At 41.9% G+C, this 27,357-nt stretch overlaps 1 protein-coding gene across 10 annotated transcripts in view; it reads right to left on the bottom strand.

The window, feature by feature from the left end:
* Positions 1 to 27,357, bottom strand: part of AKAP13 (A-kinase anchoring protein 13) — a 210,074-nt gene that overhangs the window by 125,995 nt on the left and 56,722 nt on the right. For all 10 annotated transcript variants that reach the window (XM_068203706.1, XM_068203698.1, XM_068203700.1 and 7 more), the window contains exons 4-5: positions 25,661 to 25,705; positions 8,805 to 8,952 (exon numbers count right to left, since the gene is read on the bottom strand). In XM_068203706.1, the coding sequence (XP_068059807.1) occupies positions 8,805 to 8,952; positions 25,661 to 25,693 (181 nt within the window). In that variant the 5' untranslated portion in view covers positions 25,694 to 25,705. The remainder of the gene's footprint in view (positions 1 to 8,804; positions 8,953 to 25,660; positions 25,706 to 27,357) is intronic.

Genomic DNA, 27,357 nt, shown 5'->3' with positions numbered 1-27,357 from the left:
TAAACCCTAGGGAATGCTCTTCAGAAGAGCAACAGCTTGCAGTGCTTTGATGTTGTGCTTCCTCACATCTGAGAAGATGTCAGACGTGGGGGCAAGAACATGGGACAGGTTCTGACTTTTGGCAAGCAGTTCAAATGAAAGGGGAGCCAGTATGTAACGAGAGCAGACAATACTAGAAAGATTGTTCAAGAGGTCTCTGCCCCCCTGCTTTGAAATGGCTGCAGGAATAGTGTGAGCAAACATGCCCCCAGTACAGGAACCTTCTGAAGGAACCATCAGTGGGGCAACACTTCTCACCACATCAAAGATCCAATGGCCTGGACTAAAATCTGAACTTCTACAGCCCTTGTCCCAGAGGTCCCCAGAAGGGAGCTGAGCTTTCTGGCACTCTCAGGAGGTATGTGGTTATCACTGCAAAACCAAATCTGTTTTCAAGAGGTTATGTTAACTTGTTCACAATCACACAGAGCTCCAGGCAGTGCCAGAACAGCCAGTACTGCTCCTGTGCCTCACCTTTGTGCTTCCTCTGGCAGACAGCAGGGCTTTCTCCTGCCATGGGTTAAGCACCAAGTTATGCACTTACCAGCCATCAGGGGGGTTCCATCACCTCTGTCCATCCACTATGGACTGCTGTAACCCCCTCCTACACCTGCCTAGATGTGGAACAGAAAAACGTCTGACATTGAAAGGGGAAAAAGAAAAAACTCTGGGTGTGTCAGTGGGCTGGTTTTGGTGTTTTGGTGGAATAAGAGTTAATTTTCTTTGCAGTAGCTAGTGTGGGGCTGCTTTGGATTTGTGCTGGAAACAGTTTTGATCAGCCAGGCATATTTTCCTTCTTGCTGAGCATTGCTTACACAGACCCAAGGCCTTTTCTTCTTCTCACCCACCCCACCAGTGAGCAGGACTGGGGCACAAGGAGTTAGGAGGGGACACAACCAGGACAGCTGACCCCAAGTGACCCAAGGGATATCCCAGACCACACGGAGTCACGGTCAGTGTATAGAGTTGGGGAAAGAGGGAGGAAATCTCCACTACATGTGATGGAGCCCTGCTGCCCTGAGCATGGCTGAACACCTACATGTCCATGGAAAGTAGTGACCTAATTCCTCGTTTTGCTTTGTTTGCATGTGGCTTTTACTTTGCCTATTAACCTGGCTTTATCTCAACTCTGAAGTTTTCTCACTTCTTCTCTTCCAATTTTCTTCCCCATGGCACAAGAGGCAGCTGTGTGGGGCTTAATTGCTGGCTGGGGTTAAACCACAACAGTCAGGAAGAGCAGTGAGTCTATTTACAGAGGTTTGCATTTCCACAGGGTGAAAACACATGTAACTGAATAAATCACACAGATAAGATCACCTCAGAGAAGGGATGAGAAATCTCCATGCTTTGCAACGCCATCAGGTTCCCAATACTGCCCAGCAACCCTTCTGATTGCCTTCAGTCTTCTCCAGAAATCAGGCCCTTTGGCCAAATAGCAATAGAAATTATTAAATACTCAGTTATTGTCTTGCTTGTACCATCCAGCAGTATCCTTGTTCAAGTTTTACCTCTCTTCACAAACTTAAGTGCTTCTCTCTAGCTGACATCTCAGACTGCCTGGCTACACTTCCTTTCTTCACCCAATTTTTTTTTTGCCACAGTATCAAATGTGGCCATTTGTATGCTGTCTGTGATAAAAGTCAAATAATCCATCCCTTAACTCCAGCAACATTGCATTTTATCCCATTTCTCCTTTTGCTCCTCAGTTACTTTAAATCTAGCTTGGAAACAGCTCTTGACTTGGAGCTGTTTTGAGAAATACCAACATATTGCAGGAAAAATACAGAAATTAAAAAACTATTTCAATCTATGCAGGGATGGGTACAGTGACTAATTATGCTGTTATGAAGTGAATTCCTCATCTACACATCAAACCATGCTTTAAAAATTATTTAAAATGAGACAACAGCTCTTGAACTGAAGAATTCCTAACTGGAAATGAATGGAGACACTTAATGAAGCTTGCTCTGGGGAAAATACAAGAATGAAAAATGAAGACATGGTGCTCTGGTCTGTCTGTTCTTATCCCTGAAGAGATGAGATGTATCAGCATGATAGCACTGCTTCCTCTACATGGAACTGATGCAGATCAATGAGCACGAGAACAGGGGGAGATTTCTCAGCTGCAAGTCATTAGCAGAGAAGTTAATGTACAGCTTAGACCTTGTCAGGGTTTACCCCCAGATTGGGGTGACCCTGAAAGATGGAAAAGTCTCTCCTCCAACCCGTGCCTTCAAAGACTCAGTAGTCTTCAGTCGTCCAGTCTCAAGGTAGTTTATTGTGTGTTATCTAAAAGATTTTCTTCCTGAACTGCTGCGGTCCGTTCAGCAGGTCAGACAAAGGCACACACTGACTCCCAGGGGGCTGGTGCCTTCTTTTATATCATACATTGTGTGTTAAATGTTTATGGTTTTACCCCAATGTCCATCACCTATATTGAATGGTGACTTTCTACTCTAAACCAGTCTGTGAGTGCCAACACAACCATGAACATGGAGGTTAGGGAGAAGAAAGAAGGAGGACAGGGCACACCCAAATCCCTCCATCTTAGAACTTCTGACCCCCATGTACAAAACTCAGACCCCTCTGTACAAGACCTAAAACTCCCCTGCACAACACTCAAAGATTCTTCCTTTCACTTTGTGACTACTTCTACTATAATATCTAAACTTTTGTGATTTCTTGTTCTTCCTGCAAGGTTGGTAAATTGTTCCATGGGTCAGATTCAAAGCCACAGGGGTTTCCAGGTGCATGCCAGGGTCTCAAATGCTTCTGACCTGGGCCCGGAACATCCAAAAGTGTCCAAGGGACATTCTGGGTTCCGACAAGACCTGTCCATCTAATTGCTACCTGTGCCTGTGACCTGGGGTGCAGTTAAAAGGGCAGCAGCTCAACTCTTCTGACTTCTTGTTTAACAAGGCCTACATAGAGACAAAACACCCCTAATCAGAGCTTTATTAAAAGATGATTTCATTTCCTACTCCTCCAAAAGTGGAAATCCTGTCCAAACCTCCTATTTTCAGAACTCACATTGGAGCTATCAAACAATGGGCCCCCAGGCTGGGCAGCTATTTAAAGCCCTGCTGGAAGCACATGTTTGGGTTTGCTTGGTAGGTGACTAAAGACTAATTGCATCCTCCAAGTCACCATGGTGGAGCTGGGTTGAAAGAGGTCTTACAGAGAGATTTAAGGACAGGAAAATCAGACAACAAATGTGAACCTCATGAAGGATCTCAGATTTGCATCCAAGATGCATCCAAGAGATGTTGCCATCTGGTGGCTTGTGGAAAAGGAAGCCAAGGGATCTCCTGTGACCATCCAAAAAGTGCTTCTTTTCTGCTTCAGAAACCCTGATTTCTGGTTCTGAAAATCAGAGCCCGTCTTTGAAGCGGATTTGTGAAATGTACACAGTTACTGTATTCACTCTTGCAACACAGGAAGCCTTATGAAATACACAGGCACAGCACCAGCACTGGGCAGGAGCCTCTGCTTTTCCTTTCAAACCTTGCACTGGAAAGGTGAGAGAGAGATTGAAGAGTGGGTAAAGATTTTTTTAAAGGCCTTTACACCCTGCAGATGCCCTAAAAACCTAGAGAAGTGTAAGACCCCACACATTACATCTTAAATAATTTCAACACAGATTCAATCACTTTTTCCTATGACTGATGTAATCTAGTACTGGCATCACTTCCTTTTAATTACACTGCCTCAAGCAATTAAAGACACTGAAGAGGATGAACTGCAAAAAGTCTTCTTGGATATGCTGTTTTAGTCTATTTTAAGGGTTTTTTTGTTTCATAATTAAGAGTATTTTCAAATCCACAACTGGTATTGCCAAGTGGCCATTTGTTATGCAACTTGTTTACCCTTCTGGTCTACCAGTACAAAGATTGTAATTCATGAAATACAGCTTTTTCTATGAAGAGTTGTTTCTTAGGGGAAAACACAGTCTGTGGTAGAAATGAATAAAGCATCACCAGATGTAAAGGATTTCACAGTAAAAGAAAAGTTTGAAATGAAGGTCTTTCTTTCCAAACTAAGTGAAATTAATTTTTGTCTGTCCTTTTAACTAGCATAAAGAAAGTAAGGAGAAAGAAACCCCAAAAAACAACAACTCTGAGAGCTATGGAATTAAGAACAAGTTAAAGACTGAAGCTGCTTCTCTGCCTTAGCTTAAGGTTTTGAAAAAGCTGAGAGTGAGTCAACGGGAATGTGTCAGCCCTGTGGAAACTGCTGGCAGGCAGCTACCAGCAGACAGACAGTCTCTCAGACCCTTTTCCTACTTCAGTTTTGATTCTCCTCCCCTTTGAAACCCACACAAGAATCCTTCACCTTTTGAGTTCAACGAACACGAGAAAAGCGATTTTGGTATTACAGAGCTCAGAGTGATACAACACATTGAAACAGTACTCACCAAGGCAATTACATCTCACTACATTTACTTCTCATTAAATTTTGGTGACCTGGCTCACAGACAGGGTGTTTCTTACCCTTCACTTGTTTGAGCAGGAGCTGCTGCAGCAGCTCTGGATTTCTGGACTGTCTCTCCATGTTTGAAATTTCATTTCAAATTTCCCCCGTGTTTCCCACACTTTCCAGACCACCAGTCATTAAATGCAAAGCAAAATACATGTCCAACCATACAGCTGCTATGGTGATGGCATGCAAACTTTTGCAATAAATGCACCACACAAATAGTGGAGCTCCCAGCACATCAGCTCCTGCAAGAAAATTTCCCCAGATCTCCCCAAGAGCTTCCCGATGCTCAGAGGCCTCCGCTGGCCACGGCAAGCTGTGGTTGGGACTTCTGACTTGTGTGGACAGTGATGAGGTCATTCCTTCTTCTGCTGGTTTGTTTGCCAGATCATGATTTGAGGATTTTTATTACTGGGTTGGGTTTTTTCCCAGTGGTAAAAAAGCTGCTCTAGCAGAGAGACGGGAGATGAGGCTGCTGTCTTGCAATGAATGTTTCACTTCCCTGCTTTACACAGATTTCCTTCACTACCACATGCAATCTGATTGGCCTCAGTTACCCTCTCTACCCTGCAGAGATGGTGGGAAGAAAAAAATGCATTGAGATTACTGCAGGCTCAGCTGCTGTAGGAACAAGGACTTGCTGAAAAGCTCAGTTAATGACCAACACCATGAGGACAAGCATCTGTGACCTAAGAGGACACAACCATCCCCAACAGTACAAACTGAGCAGCCAACAACAGTTAACCACAGCAGCAGAGATGGTATCATTTCTCTACTTCCTTCCTGCTCAGACTTTAGATGCTTTCTTAACACCCAAACTCCAGTGACCAAGATTTTGCACTGAGATCCCCACTGGAGCAGTGCCAGTGCCATTACACCTCCACCTGCTACCTTATTGCTGTGTCTGATACAACAATGCTTGAAATTGTGCTGTAGAACTACACAGTGCCTCTGGTACTGAGGAAAACTGCTTCCATTAGGGAGAATTTCAACCAGATTAATTAGAAATAGAAGAACTGTAACATTGACAGCAAAGCCAACAGTCAAATAAGGTTTTGGTAGCTTTTCACTGAGACAAACAAAAGCTTGCTTGGGTGATGTAACCTGGTGTGTCCTTAGGCTGGTAAAAGAGCTACTGAAAGCACACAAAACCTCATCTCCTGGCTAATTCTTGAACCTCAGTAGCTAATTTTGACCCTTCAAGTCATGACTGGGCAGCTCAAATGAGAATCTGTTTTTCACAAGGGGAAAGTACCTTCCTTAAATTAACACAGCCAATTGCAGGGCAGGATAAATAATCCATCCCATTCTTCAGAGCAAGAGTGTAAATACAGGTAAGTATTCTGTAGTTTGAAGAAGTGATGAATCTGTATTTATTCATGTCTTCAGGTAAAATAAAGCTACTCCCATAAATCAGAAGTCCTTTCTTTTACTATGTACAGAAATAAAAGCTCACATTTGAACAGCAGTATGGACTATATATATATTCAGCGTTTAAGGCTGATGATAAAAAAAGCATAGGAAAGAAGCAGATTGCTCTAGTAATTATATAAGATGCAGCAGTCATTTAGTTCTGCAGTGATAAGCTTTTATTTAGGTAAAGTCTTTCAAGTTATAGAGAATTTTCACATACAATGAAAATTTATGGGGTATTTTGACAGCTTATATTTCCATTCCATTTTCTCTAATTTTTCACCTAAAACAACTTTATGTTATTAAAATTTCTTTTTAAATGTGATTTTATTTGAAAGCTTTGCTAAAACATTCTGATTAGTTATGAAATAATTTGTCTGTCTGTTACACTTCTGTACGTCAAGAAACCCACTGAAAACCTCAAGAAACAAAAATTACAAATCTGGGCTTGTTTTTACTTCAGCTTGAACAGAATTACAGTCACCCCTTTCACCCCAGCCGCTGATGGACTTCATCTGAAGTCTCCTGGGGACCACATGAAATTTTGAGGACTTGGGGCAAGAACGAGGGAGGAGCCTGCAAGTCCAGACGGGATGCAGAGAAGGTTCAAGGAAGGCAGAGAGTCTCCTGAGTGAATCAGCCCTTCCTTAGTGCACCTGAGCTGTCCCAAGAGCTGCTGTGCTCACAGGGATGCGCAACACTCCCTGCATCACGGAATAAATGAAAGATGCTCGGATCTGCAAGTAAAGGGTGAGATTTTGGCTTAAAGCTGTTTGCAGGAGTTTCCTTGCAGAGCACTTGCTAAGTGCCCCGGGCTGGGTGTTTGAACAAGGGATGGTCTCACACACACTGTGTGCTGTTCATGGCTAATCCCTCCGAGGTCAAATAATGCTCTGAGTCACCACAGCCATCGCCAAGGCAACTGTGGAACATACAGAGTAAACACATGATTACAGATTCACTGTGCGTCCAGGAAGGAGGAGGAGGAGGAAGAGCTGCACTGAAGTAAGTCATACTTCCACTGAAATCAGTGTAATCACTGCTGAAACAACACTGGACAAATGCATGAGTGTCAGCAGAGGGTGTGAAACAAATTAGGCTTTTCCCATTTCTTGCTTTACCTTTCCCCAACAACCTCTTCATCACTGAAGTATTTTTTTTCTTAGGCAGTCTCACCAAAATGAAGTATTAGCACAGGTGAGGGTGTTATCCATATGGCTACTTTACATCTGAGATGTCACCTCTTCCTTGCACCACAGCCCTGGATAGTGCAGGAATAAGACTGCCTTTCTGAAAGGTCCCTTAAAACTCTGTCTGAAACAAGCTGTATTTTGGGACAGCACCCATCCCAGTCCAGCTTCACACACCACAAGATCATGACTATACTGGGAAAAAAAACCAACAAAAACAACAAAACAATCCATTATTGCTAAAGGAACAATTGAGAGAAATTCCCTCTTTTCCTTTTGAATCATGAATGGTGTCAGGTTTCCCACTAACAGCACCAAAAGGAGCTGCAGGGAGCCCTCCCCAGTGACTCAGTTACATCTGGGGCTGGCAGGACAGGACAGGCAGTGCCCAGAGCATCACTCTGGTCCCACCTGGCAGCCACCGCCCTGGGCACGTCCAGCACTGCTGCAAGGGCAACAGGGATGGGAAAGTGTCCTTCCTGCCCGGAAATCCCATCCAGCAGGCTGGCTCCCACATGGGCTGGAGGGAACACTGAAGCTTTTCAGCTCCTTTCTTGGCGCAGCAGCCACGGCCCCGAGGGAGAGGTGAAGTCATTTTGAGCAGGGCTGGCAGAGCCCCACGCCCACCACACAAAAGCAGGGAAGGAGTCACCCCCTCTTGCTCTTCTGGGAGAAAATAAGCACTAATCTAATTGATTGCACGGGGCTCCAGTCATCAGTAGCCATAAAAAGGCTTCTCTTCCCAAGCCAACTGAACAACATGAACGGCACAAAAAGAGGAGGAAATGAAAAAAACAGAGTGGCCAACTTTTAGCCACTCACTCCCAAGAGAAAACAACTCCAAATTTTACTCCATGTGCATCTCTCACAAAACAATACTTAGGAGGTAGATGAAAAGACAAACCCAAGAAAAACACTTGATGGCCTGAGTTACACTGTGTGTAGTGAAAATGTCAGGCGTTTTTCTCACACTGGCAGCAATGTGCTGCATAGCAACAAGTCAGAATGAAAGGTTAATGGTGAGGACTGCAGCCTGGAACACGCTCATTCCCACGGTCCTGAAGTCACCAAAGGGAAATGCTGATTGGTTTTGTTTTGTTGGTGGCACAAAGGATAAAAACAGAGGTGGGCTTTCATGTGGAAACCCACCTCATCTGAACCAGCCATGAAGAGATGGCACTGAGCAGCACATCACCTGTACTGCAAGAGCCCCAGAAATGCTCTGTGAGCTCTGAGCTGAACAGGATTTAGGGGAAAGGGTTGTATTTCACCAGGAAGACAGCAAGGAACCTCACCAAGTCAAGCAGATGATGAGTATAGCTAAGACTTACTGGGCTGTCCACCATTTGGGCAATAACATCTGTAACTTTACAAATGTATATCCCACCATCTTTGCTGCATTTAAAAGCCTTTTACTATGTGCATGTGCAACTGTGAGTTTTCTACAATAGTATCTCATAGTTACATATTAAATAATTGCAATCTCAAAGTCATATAATTCTAGTGAAATCAAGTAAGAGGTTTTTAAAAGGCAAAAGCAGTCATCCAAACCACTTGTACTATTCCTTGTGAATGTGTAAATGAGGAAAAAGTCAACCAAGCAAATAGCATTACATTCCAGTCCCCTTGTAGTAACCAAATTTCACAGACTGATACACTGATATGCAAAGAAAGGCAATTGTTTACCAGGAGAAATTGTCTCCAGACTCCCAGGATTAATCTTTCTCGTGCTTGTGCAGTGTTGGACAGTTGATCCAGTGAAGACCAAGTAAAAAACTACATCATCTTCAACTTTATCTTCCTCAGTCAGCTGCACTGTAATAACAGAGTCACCCTAGGAAAAAGGACAAGAAACAAGGTCAGGTTTACATGACCAAGAACTGCATCATCTGAAATAAAATTACTCTTCCTACAAGGTTCACATTCTCCATTCATACACTCCTTTCACAGGACTCTGTGCCCATCCTAATTTTCAGATATGCAAGTCAACCTCAGTATCAAAGCCTGCCAACATCTAGGAAACAAGCTGAATGCAGCTCTAGCAGGACACATGCAGAAATCTCCAGGGTATTTTCAAAATAACAACTTAATATGGTGAAATCACACCAAGTCTGACAAAGATGTGCACACTCCACTCAGGGTTTTTTTGTACACACACACACGCACATATATACAGACATATATAACAGAATATCTACACATATAATATATATCAGAATATAGACATACATAACAGAAATGAGATAGTGGCCAAAATTGCCTCTGCTCTCAGAAATTTGAAAAAATGCCCTAATTCTTGCTTGAGCACTCACATTTCTCCTGTCCAAGCTAGCACTGCAACCAGAGATCCAACTTGATCACTGAACATATCTCTCATCCACAATCCACAAATATACAAAGATACCAAAGTTTCATATCAAATGAGATTTTTTTTCCTACTTTCCTTGCAAAGAAACAGTAACTGTGGTGGCACAGACAGTGGTAGCTCTTCTCACTCATCAGATAAGCTCATGCCTTGGTGAAAAGATCTGTGTGTTAACAAATACAGCAGTTCTTCCAGCCTTGAGAGAAAAACCTCTCATGATCAGTTGGTTAAACTCTCCTGCTTAGTATTATGGAGGGTTTACTTCAGTATCACAACATATTTTATCATTTAGCTCATCTTTGCTCTCAGGGAATATTATATTTATAAAGGGTGCACCCGGTTATCACAGTTAACCCAGCAAAGGGTACAGTAAATACACCTGAAATTCCTACATCTACATGGGAAAGAACAGGGGCAATATGAACCAATTTCAGTATTCCATGGGGAAGGAAAAGCAAGGAAAGAAGATGGCTTACAGTTACTGCAGAACTAAGTGAAACATTTTCATTTGATGAAAAAATCATAAGACTCATTTAGGTAGGAAAAGACCTCCAAGAGCATCAGGTTAACCCAACATTGTCAAGCCATCACTAAACCATGTCCCCAAGTGCCACATCTACACATCTTTTAAATGCCTCTGGGGTCTCCCCATACTTTGTTTATTAGCCTGAAAACATTATATAAACTACAAGACACTGAGAACAACAGTCTGTGATGTGACCTCCTGTCCCTTTTCTATCGAGATCAGAACCAGGTGGATGCCCCAGTTTTACACAGCAGCTGTGGCTGCCAGCTCCCTGCCACCACCCCACTGAGCATATGATTACAGCTGCAAATCTGGAAAAGATTTTATTATTATTATTATTATTGCTATTGCAGATTATGTAATTCTGATTTGCATATTCGAGAGCATACATGTCATTTCCTTTAAAACCTCGCCCTTAAGATCACTGAGTTCATCCCTTCTCTTTGTCAAATACAACTGTTGTAGAAAATTCCCAGACTTGCAGGCCCTCCTGTACATCCATCCTGAGTTAGCATTGCTTCCCACGCTCTGCCTCACGTCTCCCTCTTCTCTCCCTCAGCTCCTTTTACGTTTCCTCCTCCAAGTTTATGTCCAGTTCTCCCCTGATCCAGCCCATCTGGCACCTCTTGCCAGGGGCAGGACTGCACCTTGTTTTATACAAACAATGTTTTGCAGGGCAAGTTCACGACCAGCCACTGGTCTTAAAATAAAATACGTGGGTCAATGCTGTGACACAGGAAAGAAAACCATAAATTCAAGAAGAACTCCACAACCTAATGGAGCAGAGAGTGTATTTTGTATTTTCAGAGGTTGTAGAGTTACAAATGTAAATTTTAGGAAGGTCTCACGTGATAATATCAGACCAGACTTCCAGCTGGGGAGGAAGGAACCATGTAGCAAAAGTCTATCTTGTATAGAGTCAGTGTTAAAATAAAAACAGGTGCAAAAAGAAATAAATCAAGCTTTAAATTCAAGCATGACCAGTTCACATGCTGAGTTGAAAACTAAATATTCCATTTCAAGCAAATGGATCCAGATTTGAGCTGATCTTCAAAAAAGCCAAAGCTTGAGTTTTAACCTACAAACCCTTTGTGCTTTGTTTTTTTATATCTGTCTTTGTTCAAACCATTTCTCCCTTAAGGCATGAACATACAAAGTACTTAAACAGATTTAAAATGCAGGTGACACTTCAGAACATGCACCAACAGCACTGAGTGTTTAACATGGTACCTGTCAAAAGAGATTTTTCTTTTATTTAACTCAGAAATCAAGTACAGCTAGTCTAATTTTTGTGAAATCAAAGCAAACTGACATAGAGTTTTTGTGAGAAGGCACCTGTCTGTCCATGCAAACTACTCATATTTCTAGGAAAAGCAATTTAATTTGCATCAATATTACAAATGACAATTTGTATATTTCATTATTTACATAAAACCTAGTAAATACATGTAAGAAACCTCAACACCAGAGGCTCCACATAACACGAAATCTAAGCTGGAACTTAAACATATAGCTGAACTTATTTAGATACCTGACCTAATTTTGAAGGTGAAAGGTGATCAAACCAGTGACCTCTAGCAGATCTTTCCAACCCACTTGTTCCATTCCTTAGACTTTAATTCAGTTCACTTTGGTTATTAAGTCTAGGGAGATTACAAATTATCATCAGCTGGTATCAATTTAAAAGGTTCTGCAGCTGTGTCTAAGCAGCACTTCATGGTGGGAGGGTCTCCACCACCCTGCTCCCACCTCTTCTGGAGGATCCTTCAGCCAAGACTGTGGAACACTGAGCATCTTATTTATTGGATTTTTTACTTTAATTTTTAAGTTGTCTCCAAATACCTTTGGTAAGACTGATAATGTGCTACTTAACTGCTGTGTGCTTCAGTTTCCCTGCAGGTATCACCTGAGCTAACTCAGTCACTGTGCCTGGTACAGGTCACTGTGCTGATGTGATCCCAGAAACACAAAACCTTCCTTTTTCAACACACCTCTCTACCTCCCAGTTACTGACAATTTCATTGTTCACTGCCAATTTTGATTTGATTTTTAAGTTATTCAAACAATGTATGTATTTGGAAAGGAAATAATGCACAGAACAAACCCCTCTCTTTCCAAGATTTTTGGAGTTAAAGAAAATCAGTTACAAATGCAGCCAAATTCCTCTAACCCACATAGAAGACTTTCCAACAGCCCTATTGCATTCAGCCTCCAAAAACATTTTAATTGAAGTATGTTTACCTTTATTCATTTAATATTGTCCAAAAAATGTCATCTGTTCAGGATCACTGCCACACAAGGTGGTTATTATAACCCTTCTTTCATCCCAAATGGCTAGAAATGGGAGGCCAGCCTGCCAATATCCCTTTGGTGAAAGTACAGACAGATCAAAGCCATTCTCTGGAATGCTCCAACAAATAAGAATAATTTAATTTCAAAACTAGTTTGGATCGACTAATATTTACTTGGCTTAAAGCCCATTGGAAATGAAAACATTCCATCTTGGTCCATTCATGAAAGAGGCCACCCTGTCCCTTGTTTGGATCTGAAAAATCCCTGTCTCAGTCGTAACGGGATGTAAAGAAGGTGGATGGGGCTCTTTCCTCTACACATATTCCCTTTTCCAAACCACAAGGAGAAAGCAGGTCTGCCTCACCATGGGACAGGTGCACTGGAAAAGCCAAGCCTGACCTCGAGCTTTAAACCAGAAAACAACACAGAAAGGGATTTTAGAGTGGCCCATCTCTGAAGTTTTGGCTTAGTTAAGGCAGCGGAAATACAATTATCTCTAAAAAGGCCCAAATGCTGTCATTAGAACTAAACCCCAAAACTATCTAGATAAGGCACCTGTTTGTCAGCATGATTTGCTGGCATTAGCACAACTCCACCTTTTCAGGTAGCAATTTTTCCAGCAGTTGTGGCTGGTGTGTAGGCAAAGCACAAACAACTCCAAGTTAGCCTGTTGAAATGGACTATTTACCTTCAAAGGCTTTTTTTTTTTTTAATAGATGACCTCAGCAATATTTGGAAGTGGAAACAATGTGAACAAAATCTTTACGCTCAAAAGAATTAAGATCATTTATGTTATCACCTCAAAAATACTATCCATCTTCCAAAAATAAATACTTATTGTAAGCATATAAAGACATCTTTATTTTCCACTTCAAGCTCTGGAAATCTGTCTCATTTGGGGGAATTGGTCATCATTTGGGACCATGAAAACAGCTCTGGCAAATGCAGAACTCCAGACTTCAACATAAAAACCATGAGTTTAGTTGGCAGTAGGGGAGGTTCCCCAAGGGATATCAGCTCTACCAGAAACAGGTATGCTTGTCAACAATGGACTGAAAAAGGGAAAAAAATATTCTTAACATGCTGGCTAACAAATTTTAACATTTCTGAAAACAAAACCAACCAAAAAACCCCAAACAAACAAAACAAAAAATAAAAAACCCACCACATACCAAAAAAACACCCAAAAAACCCCCAAAAAGGCAAGTTGTATTTTTGTAGCTGAAGCATTTCATTTCTAAGCTGGTTTTTCCCTCCCATGGTTCATCCTGGGAGTTTTCAAGAACATTACTTAAGCCACTAACCACCCACTGATCTCCACACACAGAATCTAAAAATACTTATGAAAATTAAGTGTGCATTAGATGGTACTACTGCAGCACTCAATTGTTACTTTAACAATCTTCTTTTCATGAGAAAACACCAACAATCAGTAATCATTCATTTATTCTACCCAGAAAAGCAAAATACAAAAACTGCTGCAGACCATTGACAGCAAACTGTGGCTGTGTTCTCATGCAGCACAAGCCTACTAAATAGGAAGTCCATGGGTTAGGTGGGTTGGAGATTCACATAAAGGAAAGGAAGCTTCTTTCCCTAGGTATTTCCTTCTAACAGTTGTAGATTTTGGGGTTATGATGCTTTATTAAAAAGGCTGGATTAGATGAGTAAATGTAACCTGCCATTGCAACAAGTTTTGTTTTGTTTCTGCTACTCACAACATGAATCAGGCCCTTGGTGAGTCACTGCTTTATTGCAGTTTTGCGTCTTCCCCTTTGGGAAGCCCTGAACTGCTCCCAGGAGAGCTCCACCATACCCAGTACAGCACAAAAATCCCATCTGTGGTTTCTTCCTCCTCGTCCTGCAGTTCAGTCTCATTGGTACCTTTATTTATTAATTTTTAGATGGAGTTGAACTCCCTGTTACCCCAGCTACTGCTTGACACAGACTACCCAGGATCAGGCTGGAACTGCAGCAGGAGGCAAGTCCTTTCACATCCCTGTGCTTTGAGTTTCTCCATCAATGAAATGGGAATTGTGGTCTAAACACTGAGTACTTTTCATACAGATGGCTTTTAAAGGAACAGCTGGCTTTTCAATCACATGACGTTTTCTTTGGAAAGTGTGCAGCACTGACAATAGTTAAGCTAGACAAAATCAAAGGGAAATTGGAGACAATTCCACCTCAAACTGAGAACTGCAGAGGAGTCTGAAAGCAGCTGGAACATGGAAAAGGCAACTGCAAGGCACCTTTACAAAATGTAGCAGAAATCATCAAATAAGGAAAAAAGTACAGTATAATTGTTCAGATGCTTGATGATCCATTACCATCTAGCTCTGTCAGTACACAACAAGATCAGCAGCTAAACTTTTGCTCTCAGACAGTTCCCATATCTCAGCTGACTACCCTGGAAGATCCCTCCCATCTAAGGTTATTTTGGGTTGGTGCAAACTTGTGCTTAAACCCTCGGAGAATGACATCTGGAAAGGACACATGGACATCCCCATGCAGAACAAAACCATGTGCAGCCACACAGGCTCCTGACTGCAAAAGGAAATGGGGGTTTGGGCTACTATTTTTAGAGCAAACATGACAGTGCTCTCATCTCCTGGAATAACCCTTTGATTGAGAAAGACTTAGATCCCAGTTTTTCCAGGTCTGAGTAAGTGTTCCAGCCAGTCAGCTGTGACACAGCACTATCGCTGCTGGCTCCAAAAGACATAGGATGCTCTTCTTCCATGGCAAGAAAATAACCCACATCCACCAAACTCTTCCAGGCTGCAATTCCCAGGTTAACAGATGAACAGCTCACAACTGAGGGGCAGAATCTGGGGATGAGTCCTCCCTCCAAAATACCCAGCTGAGTCCCCTTCCCTCTCTGAGTTTGTCAGTGGATCTCAAATGCCTCAGCCTGGAACATCCATCCCTTTTTCCAGATGTGGCCATTCAGCCTGCAAACTCCCAGCACACAGATAGAAAAGGAAGGGACCATGGGAGGAGGTCAGAGGTATCTGTTACAGAAAGATAACAGCAGTCATTACAGACATCCTCAATTTCACCACTATGGATTGACTCAGAGGAGCACTTAGTGGGGGGAAAAAAAAATCATTTCAAACACAGTTCATTCTGCAGAACTCCAGGCCCCAGGAACAAAGGTAGGGCTGTGAAATCTGCCTGAACATGAGCAGCTCTAGAAATCCCCCCTCACCTGGAGATATCCCCCATGATAAAGGCAGTGACCTGGGTCAGGAGCAGGTAGAAAGATGGATGTTGTTGGGGTGGAGTGTTGCAACCTCCTGCAGATAAAACCTTCAGGGAAAGACTCCAGAAATAAATAGAATGGCAAGATGCCAAGTTTTGGGGCAGTCATACTCAATGACTTTAAACTCCTTGATCATAAAGCATGAAGCAAAGAAGTTTTCCTAATAAAAGTAACACAAACACCCACACAAAAGAAGACAAGAATGACTCCAACGGTTTAAATAAAATAAATATTTTTTTTTAAATCGACCTCCAGACCTAACCTTACTTCCTTTTTAAATTAACAGTAGTGCTACTATTTCTACCACTGAAAGTTTTCAGGTTAACAGCACAGATACTGAGCACCTCTGTGATGAGTAAGCCAGATTTTGCAAAGGACTCTCTCATTCTTTGGAAAATACAATCACAGACCATTTTGTCTTGCCCACAGGCCACTAAAAGAGCAGAATGATGGCAGACATTTTTCTGCCAGCCCACAGAACAAATCAAGGTGATACCTTCCATATTTCATTAACATTGCACTGAGCTAAGTGATCTCCTCTTCCAATACTAGCCACAAAGCCATGACTTGAAACGCTGACATAGAGACAAAATAACTTTCTACTCTCTACTACTTTCATTCCTCAAAGGTGAAAAAAGAATTTAGTCCAAAAATAAGATTAGCTTAGCACATTGATGGATAAAATGTTGACATAAGTGCCGAGTCAAAAGACCATTTATTCAAGACTCTTAGGGCAAAAAAGAATTTGTGGGAAAAGAAGGACATTTATGAAAAACAGCCCTGAGCTGTTGCCTCCAGGTCCAAGCTAGCTCTCATGGATCCACCCTGAGTGCAACCTGTGCTAAAAAACGCAGCATGGACACCCTCAACTTGCCTGTCTGCAGAGCCAACATTGTTAGGGCTGATTTATTAACACCATCTCACAGCCTCAACCACGGCCCAAGCCAGTCCAGGTGCCTAATCCTGCAGCAGGATTTGCTTGCGAAGAGATAAAAGGTCTGAGGAGAGCAAGGGGTGGATTTTCTACTCTGAACCAGTGCGAGCAGCACAAACTCCTGTGGCAATGGGTATGCTCCAAGAAATCCATTATTAGTGGCCCACATCCTTTGACAGAGCATGTCTCTGTCAGCCTCCACATCAATCATCTCCAAGATGAGTCTTTATTGAGTGTCAAGATGCTATTATAACCATTACACACATATTAATCCACGCAGCTCAAAGGAGATCTCTACAGACTGCCAGCAGAAATCCATCAAAGTAACAGGATCTCGTTAGTGCTGAAAGAGACACATGATTTATCTTCATGCAGAGATCTTCCTGACGTGCCAGTCTGCTAGCCAGAGCCAGGCAGGTTATTAGATTGGGCTGTTAATAGCTGATTTAGCTGTACCACTGCCTTAGCACAGGGCTCCACGTGCTCTGCAGCACTCGCTCAGAGCATGCAGGGTGCAACACACAGTGCCAGCCTGTGCTGCACACAGCCCTCACAAAACCAAACAGCCAAGGTCATTCCTAATAATGTTAGCATACACGAAAACATGGGAAAATTAACAGTACAATTAGCAGCAAAATCAAACTTAGGGAGAAAACAAAGGATAAGAAGAGTGCCATTCACCCTTTTGTACTAAATGCAAACACCCTGGAAAAACTGCAATGGGGACTTTATTGTTTTGGTGAATTTGGCAGTATAGTAAAGAAAATATCAATTTAATTTTCATTTATTCAGGCAGTTAGTGTTAGCCAGGCTATCCACTTAAAGAATTGTGAACTTTCTGGACTGAATAAGCAGGCAGTGATAGTAACCCCAAGCCCCTTCCACCACAAACCCTGTACAGCTCTGGTATAGAGAAGGTGGTCTAGATGTACACAAAAGCTGTAACACATTGTGGCTAGCCTTTAAATTATGCAAGTCTCCATGTAATGTCACAATGAACACAAAGACAAGACAAAAGAAAGGGAGAAATTTCTTTGTTGCAGAATGTCCCCTCCAGTACCATCCGGTTTCTACAACAAGGACTGATCTTACTTTTAGGCTTTTTTTCTGAAATTCTGGAAACTATTTCAATCAGTTCCTAGAAAAACACACCCAAATTGATGTGGATGTCTTGCTCTGGCCTCATCCTAAAGCCTCTTCTGTTCTTCATTACACTTAAGAGAACCAAACCAGGTAATTTTATAACCAGCTGCTTGAGTGATTGATAGTATTTCCTACTAATTGCCCATCTAGCAATAACAACAAAATTGCAGTGCTTAGGAGCAATAGCAGGCAGTCTGAATGTGTGCAGTGACTAAGAGAAATCCAGCTACTCTCTTGGCACCAGAAGGATGGAGAGAGTCACAATTCCTGGAAGATAAAGTACATATGATGACATATTATTAGAAGCAATCTTCTACCACTGGAGTATTTTCACAAATAGCCTTGGGGTGTCTTAAAGAAAACCAAAAGAAAAAAAAAAATCAGGTTTGAACACTAAGATCCAAAAGCAAAAGAGAGCTGAAGGATGGCTTTTTCCTGGTACTTCAGCCTCCTCTACAGTACAGCAAAACCTTCAGAGAGACAGAGCTCAGTGTGTTCCAGAGCACTCATTTTACTGCCAGCTGCAAAATATCCTCAGCAGTCTTTAAATTTTTCACAGCTACAGCACTTAGAGCTACTGCAATGACTGAGGCACTTTTTAAAGTGACATTTTTGCCATTAGAGAACAGAAACCATTACAATCATTACCTTACTGATGAAGTAACCCCCCAACCACAACTGCAGACAGATGACACTTTTGTAATATTTAAAAGAAACACTTTGAAACAGCAATACAAACACAGGCAGTCCTGAAAATGTGTCCTACGACAGAGCTGCCACTTGATGGCACTGCACAGCATCGAGCTACAGTGATTCTCAATTATTTTATTTTCCAGTTAAGCACAATATGGAAATGCTTTACTGAGCCAGGCAGAGGACAAGCACTTGCAGGGAGACCACATCCAACACAGCCTTTGGAAGCAATGGGAAGCACTGCAGGCAGAGTGCAGGGGATTGGGGAGGCCATGTGAAATTTTGGCTTCATGAAACCAACATCTTCATGAGCACTGCTCTCACATCAGCTTTGCAGTCAGAACTGCCTCTAGCTGAACAAAATGACTGTCAGCACTTTGTTACAGGAAATACAGCAGGGGCATGTATCCTGAGGAATGACATGGGAAATGTGTTTGTTCATTCTAAAGGTAACATAAGAATACATCCCACAGTGGAATACTACTTGGAGAGCATTTTTTGCTCCCTTAAACCTAAATGCAGACCTCCATTGCTTATTCCTCCTGACAGGAGAGGAGGCAACAGTGTCAGTGATGCTGGGGACGGGACACCATCTCTTGTGTCTGTCCAGCTACTCCCAGCTCATCAGCTACCATAAGAAATAATGAATCCCAAACACAGAGCCCATGACATGTACATAATTTCATCCAATTTTAATAGAACTCTTAGTGTGATAATTTAAGGATTCCTTCTGCAGTTTTAGAAAACAGGAGGAAGCAATCTAGCAGCTCCCCAAGAGCAGATCATTGTCTCTGCTTTCCCACCCCTACCAGCTGTACCAGCTCTGGCATCTTCTGCAAGTCATATTAAAGTTCACACCTAATGCTGCAAAGTAGTGGTGAGTTAAGGGCAGAATTTCAGAGAAGTGCTCCAGACTTCAAGCCAGACTGTTTATTGTTTACCAGCACTTTCACACCCACAAAACAGGATCACAGAAGAAAAGTTCAAGTAGATAATGAGGGGAGGAGGGCTTTGAACCCATATCCAGCACTTTTAGTTTCAGACAATATGGAAGAAGGGTTGAGAAAAGGCCTCTGAGCTGCAATTTAAGCAACAGCTTCTCCTGGAGGAAGATGCTGCTGGTAGTCTGGCAGCCTCATCCGACTTCTCCAGGCAAAGCTGCCTTCAGTAACTGCACAAAAGTGACCATTTCACCAACAGCCCTATGCTAACATCACACAGATCTCATGAGCTAGAGAATGTCTCTCTTAAGAGGAGCAAGCCAAGCAATCAGCCTCATAATAAGCAGACTGAGCAGAAGTCTGCACTGAGGTATGACAGAACCCAGAAGCAGCAGGGAACTTGCCAGGGGACAGTGCTGAGCTCAGGTGGCAGCTGCCAGACACCCATTTCCACAGAAGGGATGGCTTCTTGCATGATGCAGACCAGAGTTTGGGAAGTGGAGGATGAAAAGAATCTAAATCAAAGATCTGAGTGACAAAAACTTAAAAGATGAGGTCAAGCACAGTTTAGTGAGGAAAGTATTTTGCCTGGAGAAATTAAAGCAGAGCCAGACAAGCTGCAATATATTCTTCTCAAAAAAAAAAAAAAATCAGTTTATTCAGGCGTCCCAGCTGAGTTTCTAAAAACCAACCAACCAGCAGGTTCTTCCACAAGCAATGCAAGCAAATATTTTATTTGTAAAAGATGCTCAGAGGCCTCCACTCATTCATTACTCAGAGACATTTTGAAGGTAGGGCAGAAAACTAGTTTGTCATTAAGAAGAAATCAAGTACCCAACAAATAAAAGACAAGAGGTTTATCAGATCCTCTCACCACAGAGCTGAACTCAACATCAAGGCTGGCTGTCCTCTTGCCTAAGGACCTTTCGAGAAACAAAGACAGGGCTTCTGTATAGTGACTTTTGTGAGAAATTCCCACATCAAAAGCATGTGTGGTATGTTCTCCTTTTTCTGCTGGACTGACCTCAGATATTCAGGCATCTCAGTGGCCTTTGTCACCATAGATGCCACTAAGCAAACAAATTCTGCTTTAGTAGAAAAGTAACTTAAGCACAGCTTCCAACCTCATGACAGCATCTTACTGTAAAACTATAAAAGGATTTCATTTTGTCCTTTTGTCCCCTTGGTAGAGATTTCTGAAGAACATTAATTGGAGAGATTTCACAGAGATTTTTTTTTTTCATGTTGTATAGAACACAACAGTGCACAAGTGACACCTGAGATCAGAAGCCAGATGTGAGGCACACACAGGTACAACACCTCACTGCACTCAGGGACACGGGGAGCCGCAGCACTTGGGACAGACACTGCTGCCACAAGCCTCAAAACTGCATTGTGAACTTTTTTCTTCAATTCTTTAGTATTGAAACATGAACATCAGAGGGTATTACAGTTTTCCCAGGTATACACAGTGCACTTCAGTAGGGCATCATTCTATATGAATATGTAAGTGGGGGGAAAATATTACAAGCATCATCCTTTTTTTCAGTTTTAGATTAAAGCAGGACAAACTGGGAAATTTACAGGAGTAGTTCATTCATTAACAGAAGAGGACCTACTGTACCCAAACCCCAGGTTATATTAAGAGAGGGTCAATGCATTCCTTCTGAGGCTTTTGAAGTTCATACTTCATTAAGCTGCATGCCATTTTGCCTTGGAAGTGGGAGCTCTCATCTCTATCAAAAAGTCTCCTTGGGAAACTCTGCAGGTTACACAGCTCCTAAGTGGCAGTTTAGACAAGAGACTCCATCCACAGACCTGATTAAAGACCAAAGTCAATGGCAGCATTTTTATCAATTAAGTGTTTGCTCTCTCATGCAATCACCAGTTATGACACATTTGGGTTTGTCACTCCAAGTAACGTGGGCACACCTTAGACAAACCATGCAGAGGAGGAGTGCTGTGATTTAAAACAAGTTTGTTCCTTTTAATCTAAAAGGAAAAAGGAAAAAAAGTTTGCAGCTTTGCAGCAATACATCATGCTTCTCCAGCTGCTAATCTTTTCCATTTCACACCCACTGATCATTATCACCATGAAAAAATATTCCCCTCTTAAAGGCAGATCTAAGGTTGTAACCTTGGTTGCAATCAAGAGTAGATGAGATTAATGTTTCCCAAGCATTCCCTGCATGTCACCCCAGTGCTTTTCCAAAACATTCATACCCAAATACTGCTCTCAGGTCATTTTTCTAAAAAAAAACACAAAATAACATTGATTTTGGAGATGTAGGAGATGCGACTGGGTGACAAAAATGATCAGTAATTCCACAGAGACCCCAGAGCCAGCAGAGGCTGAAGTCAGAAGCTGTGCACATCACTTTTGAAGGGAGATATTCAGGACACTCTATGCAGCCGAAGACACAACCTTGATCATTCTTTCAGGTGTACTCCATATTTATTAAAGTTTGGGTGGAAATAAGGACATGGCTTGCGAGCCTTGATCCTTTTGAAATTAAATCTCCTGCTGAATAATCTGCTCAACTCCCAATTAATGATAATGTTTCTAAAAAGATCAACACTTCACATTTGCAAAGCACTTTCCCATGGATGTTAACAACAGTGGAGTTTAATCTAAGTGACTAATGTAAGCAATCTCATCTATAAACAGAGAATTAATGAATCACAACAATAAAAAGGCCACCTAATAATAAGCTTCCATTGTTCAGAGCATTGTTAATCCTTTTTTTTTCCATACTCCTAGATGATCTGGATATTCCAATACAACAGTCACAAGTGCCAGGAAGTACCTTACAATGCTGAAGTTGAAATTTTGACTTTTGGTGGTAGAGAGATAGAACTTTTTATAAAAGATGACAATCACTGAGGTCACTGCAAGCACCAAAAAAAAAAAAAAAAAAAAAAAACCAAACAAACAAAACTGAAGTTTGTGACTTCTTATCTCCCATCCTCCTGTTACACCCCAGCCCTGCCAGCAAACCCAACAGCTTGGTCACTCAGCTTTGAGACCCTGGGCTCCCTGAGCACCAAGTCCCAGGCAGACCACCAGTAAGGTGTGAAACACTGCCCTGCATCCTCTACACTGTGCCCGATAAGAATTCCCATACCAACAGGATGGCACCGAAATACAAGAGGGAAGTGAGTAAAGTTAGTTTTGGATTGAATCCAGTGTCTGTGCACCAATAAAGATGTTCCCAACTGCAGTCTGAGGCAGATAACCAAAGGACTGCCCGGCCACATGCACTTTTTTTTAGCAGCTGAAGAAATCAATGCATCTTAAGGAAGTGGGTTTGAATATTTTTATTTCAAATTCACCCCATAAAATTCAGCCACAGGCTCTGCTAAGTCCCACCACCCTTTCTAAATGCAATTCCATGCTGACAGTGGTAGGGGTGGGGGAGCTGCTTGCCCCACAGCCCACGTGAGCACCGGCATCGCTCTATCGCACCCGAGCTAAATTGGGGAACACTTCCCTGCCTTATCTCTCCTGGCACCAGCTCCTCAGCCCCATGACTGCTCTGCTGGGAGCAGCTCCCAGGGCCAGGGGAGCTCCTTAAACAGCTCTGGGTGACACATACAGTGCTCCTGGGGTCCTGGCTCCTGGGGCAGCAGAGCAAAGGAGGAGCAGCTATCCCAGCACAAACCTGCAACAATGCTGAGCTCCAGTTCCTGACAACCTGATCAATAAGAGAACAATGAGGCAAGGCTGAAATGAGACACTGAACCACAAAAACACAACACTCATTATTACAGGATATGTTTTCCACCTAATTTCTTAATCTTCACACTTAAAATGGCCAGTAGTCTCATCATCACAGGCTGTGACCTCCCAGTGGTCACAAGCTCTGCAGAGGCAGGACAGATGATTTTTACAGAAGAGGTGAATAGAAGTTCAAGCAGCCAAAAGAAAGTACCAAGAAGGATACAGCAGGTGGTCTTCCTTCCTTTTGTGCACACTGATTTGAGTAATACAAGGATCTCTATCTCTCTATTGGTGTGTATGTGGAAATACCATCTTTTCCATCACCCAAAAAACTTTGGCCCCAAGTACATTGTACATCTCCAGGTTCCCAGACCCCTTTTCTTAATAAAGAGTTATGAAATCTGGGCAACCTGGTAATTATCAGATAGGATAAAGTATGCTTTAGCTCTCTAATTGGCTTCCAGGAACTGGAGACGTAATTTTTTTTTACTTTCTCCTCCTAAAAGAAGCTCAGTAATGCTGCATATGAAAACAACTATCTAATGGATCTTTCAGGATTAAACTCATGGCAGATTTAGTAAAAAAAAATAAACAAAATTGCATAATCCTTAATCTAAGATATTAGCTTAAAAGAGGAAGATGCAAAGGTGTCAAAAATAAAAAGGTCAAGTGTGGGAGAAGCATATTTTCCTGAAAGTAAAGATAGGGAAATCCTCTGACATGTCAGTATTGCCTGTTATTTCCAGTCATTCACAGAGATGAAATTCCTTATGGAGGAATTAACAGGATACTGTTCTCAGTAATTTGGAAACAAGATCAAGGAGGCTGTATGTGAAAAATGAAGTTGCCATCACTCTGAAGAAGGAATGTGGTGAGGTTTGTTATTTGCCTCCCAAAGGCCAGGCCACAAGACTGCTGTGTCTGCCTTTAGAAAAATATAAATACCAGGAAGATACCCTTTTCTTTGTGTTCTGCTGGCACCTAACGACTCTCAGATGAGCTGTCAATTAGCAAAACATGGAAAACAAAACTGATCTTAAAATGTACAAAGCATTTATACTGAGAGCAAACACAAAGACTAAATCTTGACTTTTCAAACTTCCTTAAGCTACCAACAAATTTGTTTTTTTGAAAGGGAGCTGATTTGTGTATACACCTGGCCTGGGGAAGAGGAGAGAAAAGGGAGTCACTGATGTATCAATAATGTAACTTATTTGCATTGCAAAGAAACACTATCCCAAGTGCAATACAATCATTATTTTACACCAGGCTACATTTGACCTCAGCCCAGTTCTCTGTCACGTGGGGATGAGGACTTCTGTGTGTACCACTTCAGTATTACATATTCAATGAAACCCCACACGAAACAGTGGGAAAATAAACTACTTCAGTAGATAAGCCTGAGAAAACAAAGCCTCCTGATTAGCAAAGTCATACACTGTTCAAATGACATGAGGATAATTTAGTTCTGCATTACACCATTCATGTGTTTCTACTGTAGCAATTTCATCATATAATTGCATATAAATTCCATTCTCTCTTAATGTGTCCTAAGTTTAAATGAAATTTCTTCAAAGTCAAGGTAGATTCAGCAGACTTGAGATTTAACAAAATTCAGGCAACATTTAGTTTCAAAATTCAGCATATGGTGTACTCCTGGAAAGCCACTCTACAAAATCAGGTCACACTATGTAGTATTTTAATCTTGCTTCAAGCACAGACTTAAGAAAGCGGGTAGAGAATAAATTCCAATGCAAACTTCTAGTTGGTAATTAAAGGTAGACAAAATGGAAAGCCTCCATGGCATTAAAGCTCAATATGATCCATTACTGACAACACACAACGCTCTCCAAGATAAAGGTCTATCACCAGTCCTGACTGTTTCTCCTTCCTTCCCCTTAAAAGCCACATTTGCAAGCAATTTTCCCTTCAAATTTTCCATCCTCACATCCAGCTCTGCCCTGGCTGGCGAGGTCTGCGGGCAGGACCATGAGCTGCAGCAGCTCAGGCTGCTCCCAGCATGGCAAGGCGATGTGGGAAGCAAACAGTTACAGAGCTGGCTGGCAGCTTTGGCACAGATTTAACACACGCTCACACACCCCCGCACATCCAGGTCTGATTTGACAGTGCCCATGTTCTCCAACAAAGCTGCTATTCAGAGCCAGGGGAAGCTTGCTCCTTATTAATGGAGGTTACGAGCTCGGCGAGGCTGATGTAAACCATACCCTGCTGCAGCCCAGCCCTGCGCTGCCTCCTGGTCCTCCCTGCCACGTTTAAAACTCCAAACAGAAAAATATTATCACAGTGGGCAAGCCCTGCACACTGGGATGCCCTGTTTTCCACACGAGCAATTTCTTCTCACCACCTCTCAACACATCAAGTCACACAAGCACGGCCATGCACTCCAGCACATTTTGGGGAGGAAAAAGAAGAAGGGGGGGATACCTGCACAGGGACAGCATTACATAGCTCAAAACCTACTTAAAACAGTCTGCTGGAAACCAGAGGAGCTCTGTGACTTACCTGAGAGCGTTACCACTGAGCACCTGCAACTGAATTAATACAAATAAACTCCTTAGGGAGCAAAGAGAAAAGAAGCAGCATCTCCAAAAAGCTGATGGGAAGTGTTTTGTGTGAACAGTAAAGTGTTTTAATTGGTACTCACATACAACGGAGCTTGCTGTGGATTAAGTTTCATGACCTCAGTACACTGAAACAAAAAAGAAAAAGTAAGTTTAAGCTATTTTTCATAAAATTGTAGATCCTTCTCTATAAGTTGCTTTAGCACTCACACATTCCTTTTCCCAATAAGCACTTTTTCTCTTCCCCTTCATGTCCATCTCAGTTCACCTTTCCTCCTAGCAATCTGCTTTTTACGGCAATTATCAATCCTTAATCGAAATCCTTCCACCAATTCCCCACTCCCCCAGGAAAAATCATTTATGAGTATTTGCAGTTCTCCCTGCTGCTCAAGAAATCCAACTGCTACCTTGTCCAAGGTAATTTGGTGTCATTTTTTACTCCTTTCACTGGATTATTTGTTTAAAAATGTTTCAAAACTACATAAAAACAAACTATCAAAAATGCTCTGAAGGAAAAACTTCCAGAATATTTGATGTTCATATTCTGATGAGAATTTTTCATAATTAAAATCTACCATTACTTATCCTGCAAAAGCTATTTTAGCCAAGAATCATTCCTCTTTTCGGTCTGTCCCTGGAATTTCTCTGTAACCTGGTGAAAGTTTCTTATATTGAGCTTTGAATCATTTGAACCAGAATTTCTCTTGTATTAGTTCTTCCACTCCAGGAGAAAATATTCATTCTAAACAAAAGCACTAAGTTTCCATTTCATATGTGTATTAAGAGATCCAGGATCCTAAGATGAAGGAATGCAAAACAATTAAAAATGGAATTTCTGCTGTTACTCATGTCTGCAGAACTGGTAATGCTCTGCAAATACTTCAAGCTCTTTTTAAAATAGATGAAATACCATTCTGCTTTTCACACCAAAAATGCAGGATCTTGTTCATACTTTGCTCCTTTCCAAATCCCACAGTTTGCCTTTAGTGAGACAGAAATTAAACCACAGCCCAAGTTCTCTTAGCTGATTCCAGCTAGCCTTGCTCCCTCACACACTCTCTTTATTTTACAAAATGTTTTTGTGCCAGTTGATTTAAAATACCCGAGTGACCTGCCAAGCTTGTGCATCAAAACAGCCCCTCTGCAAAAGGTCCTCTGAGGCAGCCAGTGGATGGACAAGTATTTTGCAAGAGTTTTACATCAGTCCAATTCATACCTGCTTTCAACCCTGAGATTCCCCTTTGTACAGCAAGAACACCCTGATAGTTATGCCTGAGAGTTTTCACTGTATTTTCAGCTCCTACAAAAACTTACTCAAGAAAAGAGGGGATTAGTAGCACTAGCTGCCATTTGGGCAGGTGAGCTCCAAGAACAGCTCTGCAAACAATCTTCCCTTGTGCCCTACAACATGCCCCAGGCAGTTCCAGTTTTACTGAGGGCTCAAAATGAAAAAAAAGGAAACAAAACCAAAAAATGCACAAAACCTGCCAAGCTCCCTCATGACCTATCTGAGCCTCTCACTCCTGTTCTGAACCTAGGTGTCCTAAACAGCAGCATAAAAACATTCCCTAGACAAGAGCATTTATTGTATCATATAGAAATCAAATCATGCTTTAAAAAAATTCCAAGCTTTCAAACTCACTTCACATATGATTTTTAGTATTTCTCATTGGTATAGACTAATTCCCTGTGAATTCAAACTCACGACAGTTTTTGCTGGGTTTTTTTTTTTTTTTTTGGCAAGAGAAGTGCACAGTAGCAGCAGTGAAATAAGGTGACA

Source organism: Anomalospiza imberbis, chromosome 13 (assembly GCF_031753505.1).
Source record: "Anomalospiza imberbis isolate Cuckoo-Finch-1a 21T00152 chromosome 13, ASM3175350v1, whole genome shotgun sequence".
Lineage (NCBI taxonomy): Eukaryota > Metazoa > Chordata > Aves > Passeriformes > Viduidae > Anomalospiza > Anomalospiza imberbis.
The sequence above is the reverse complement of the archived record's forward strand: the minus strand, read 5'-3'. Positions and strand labels throughout refer to the sequence as shown.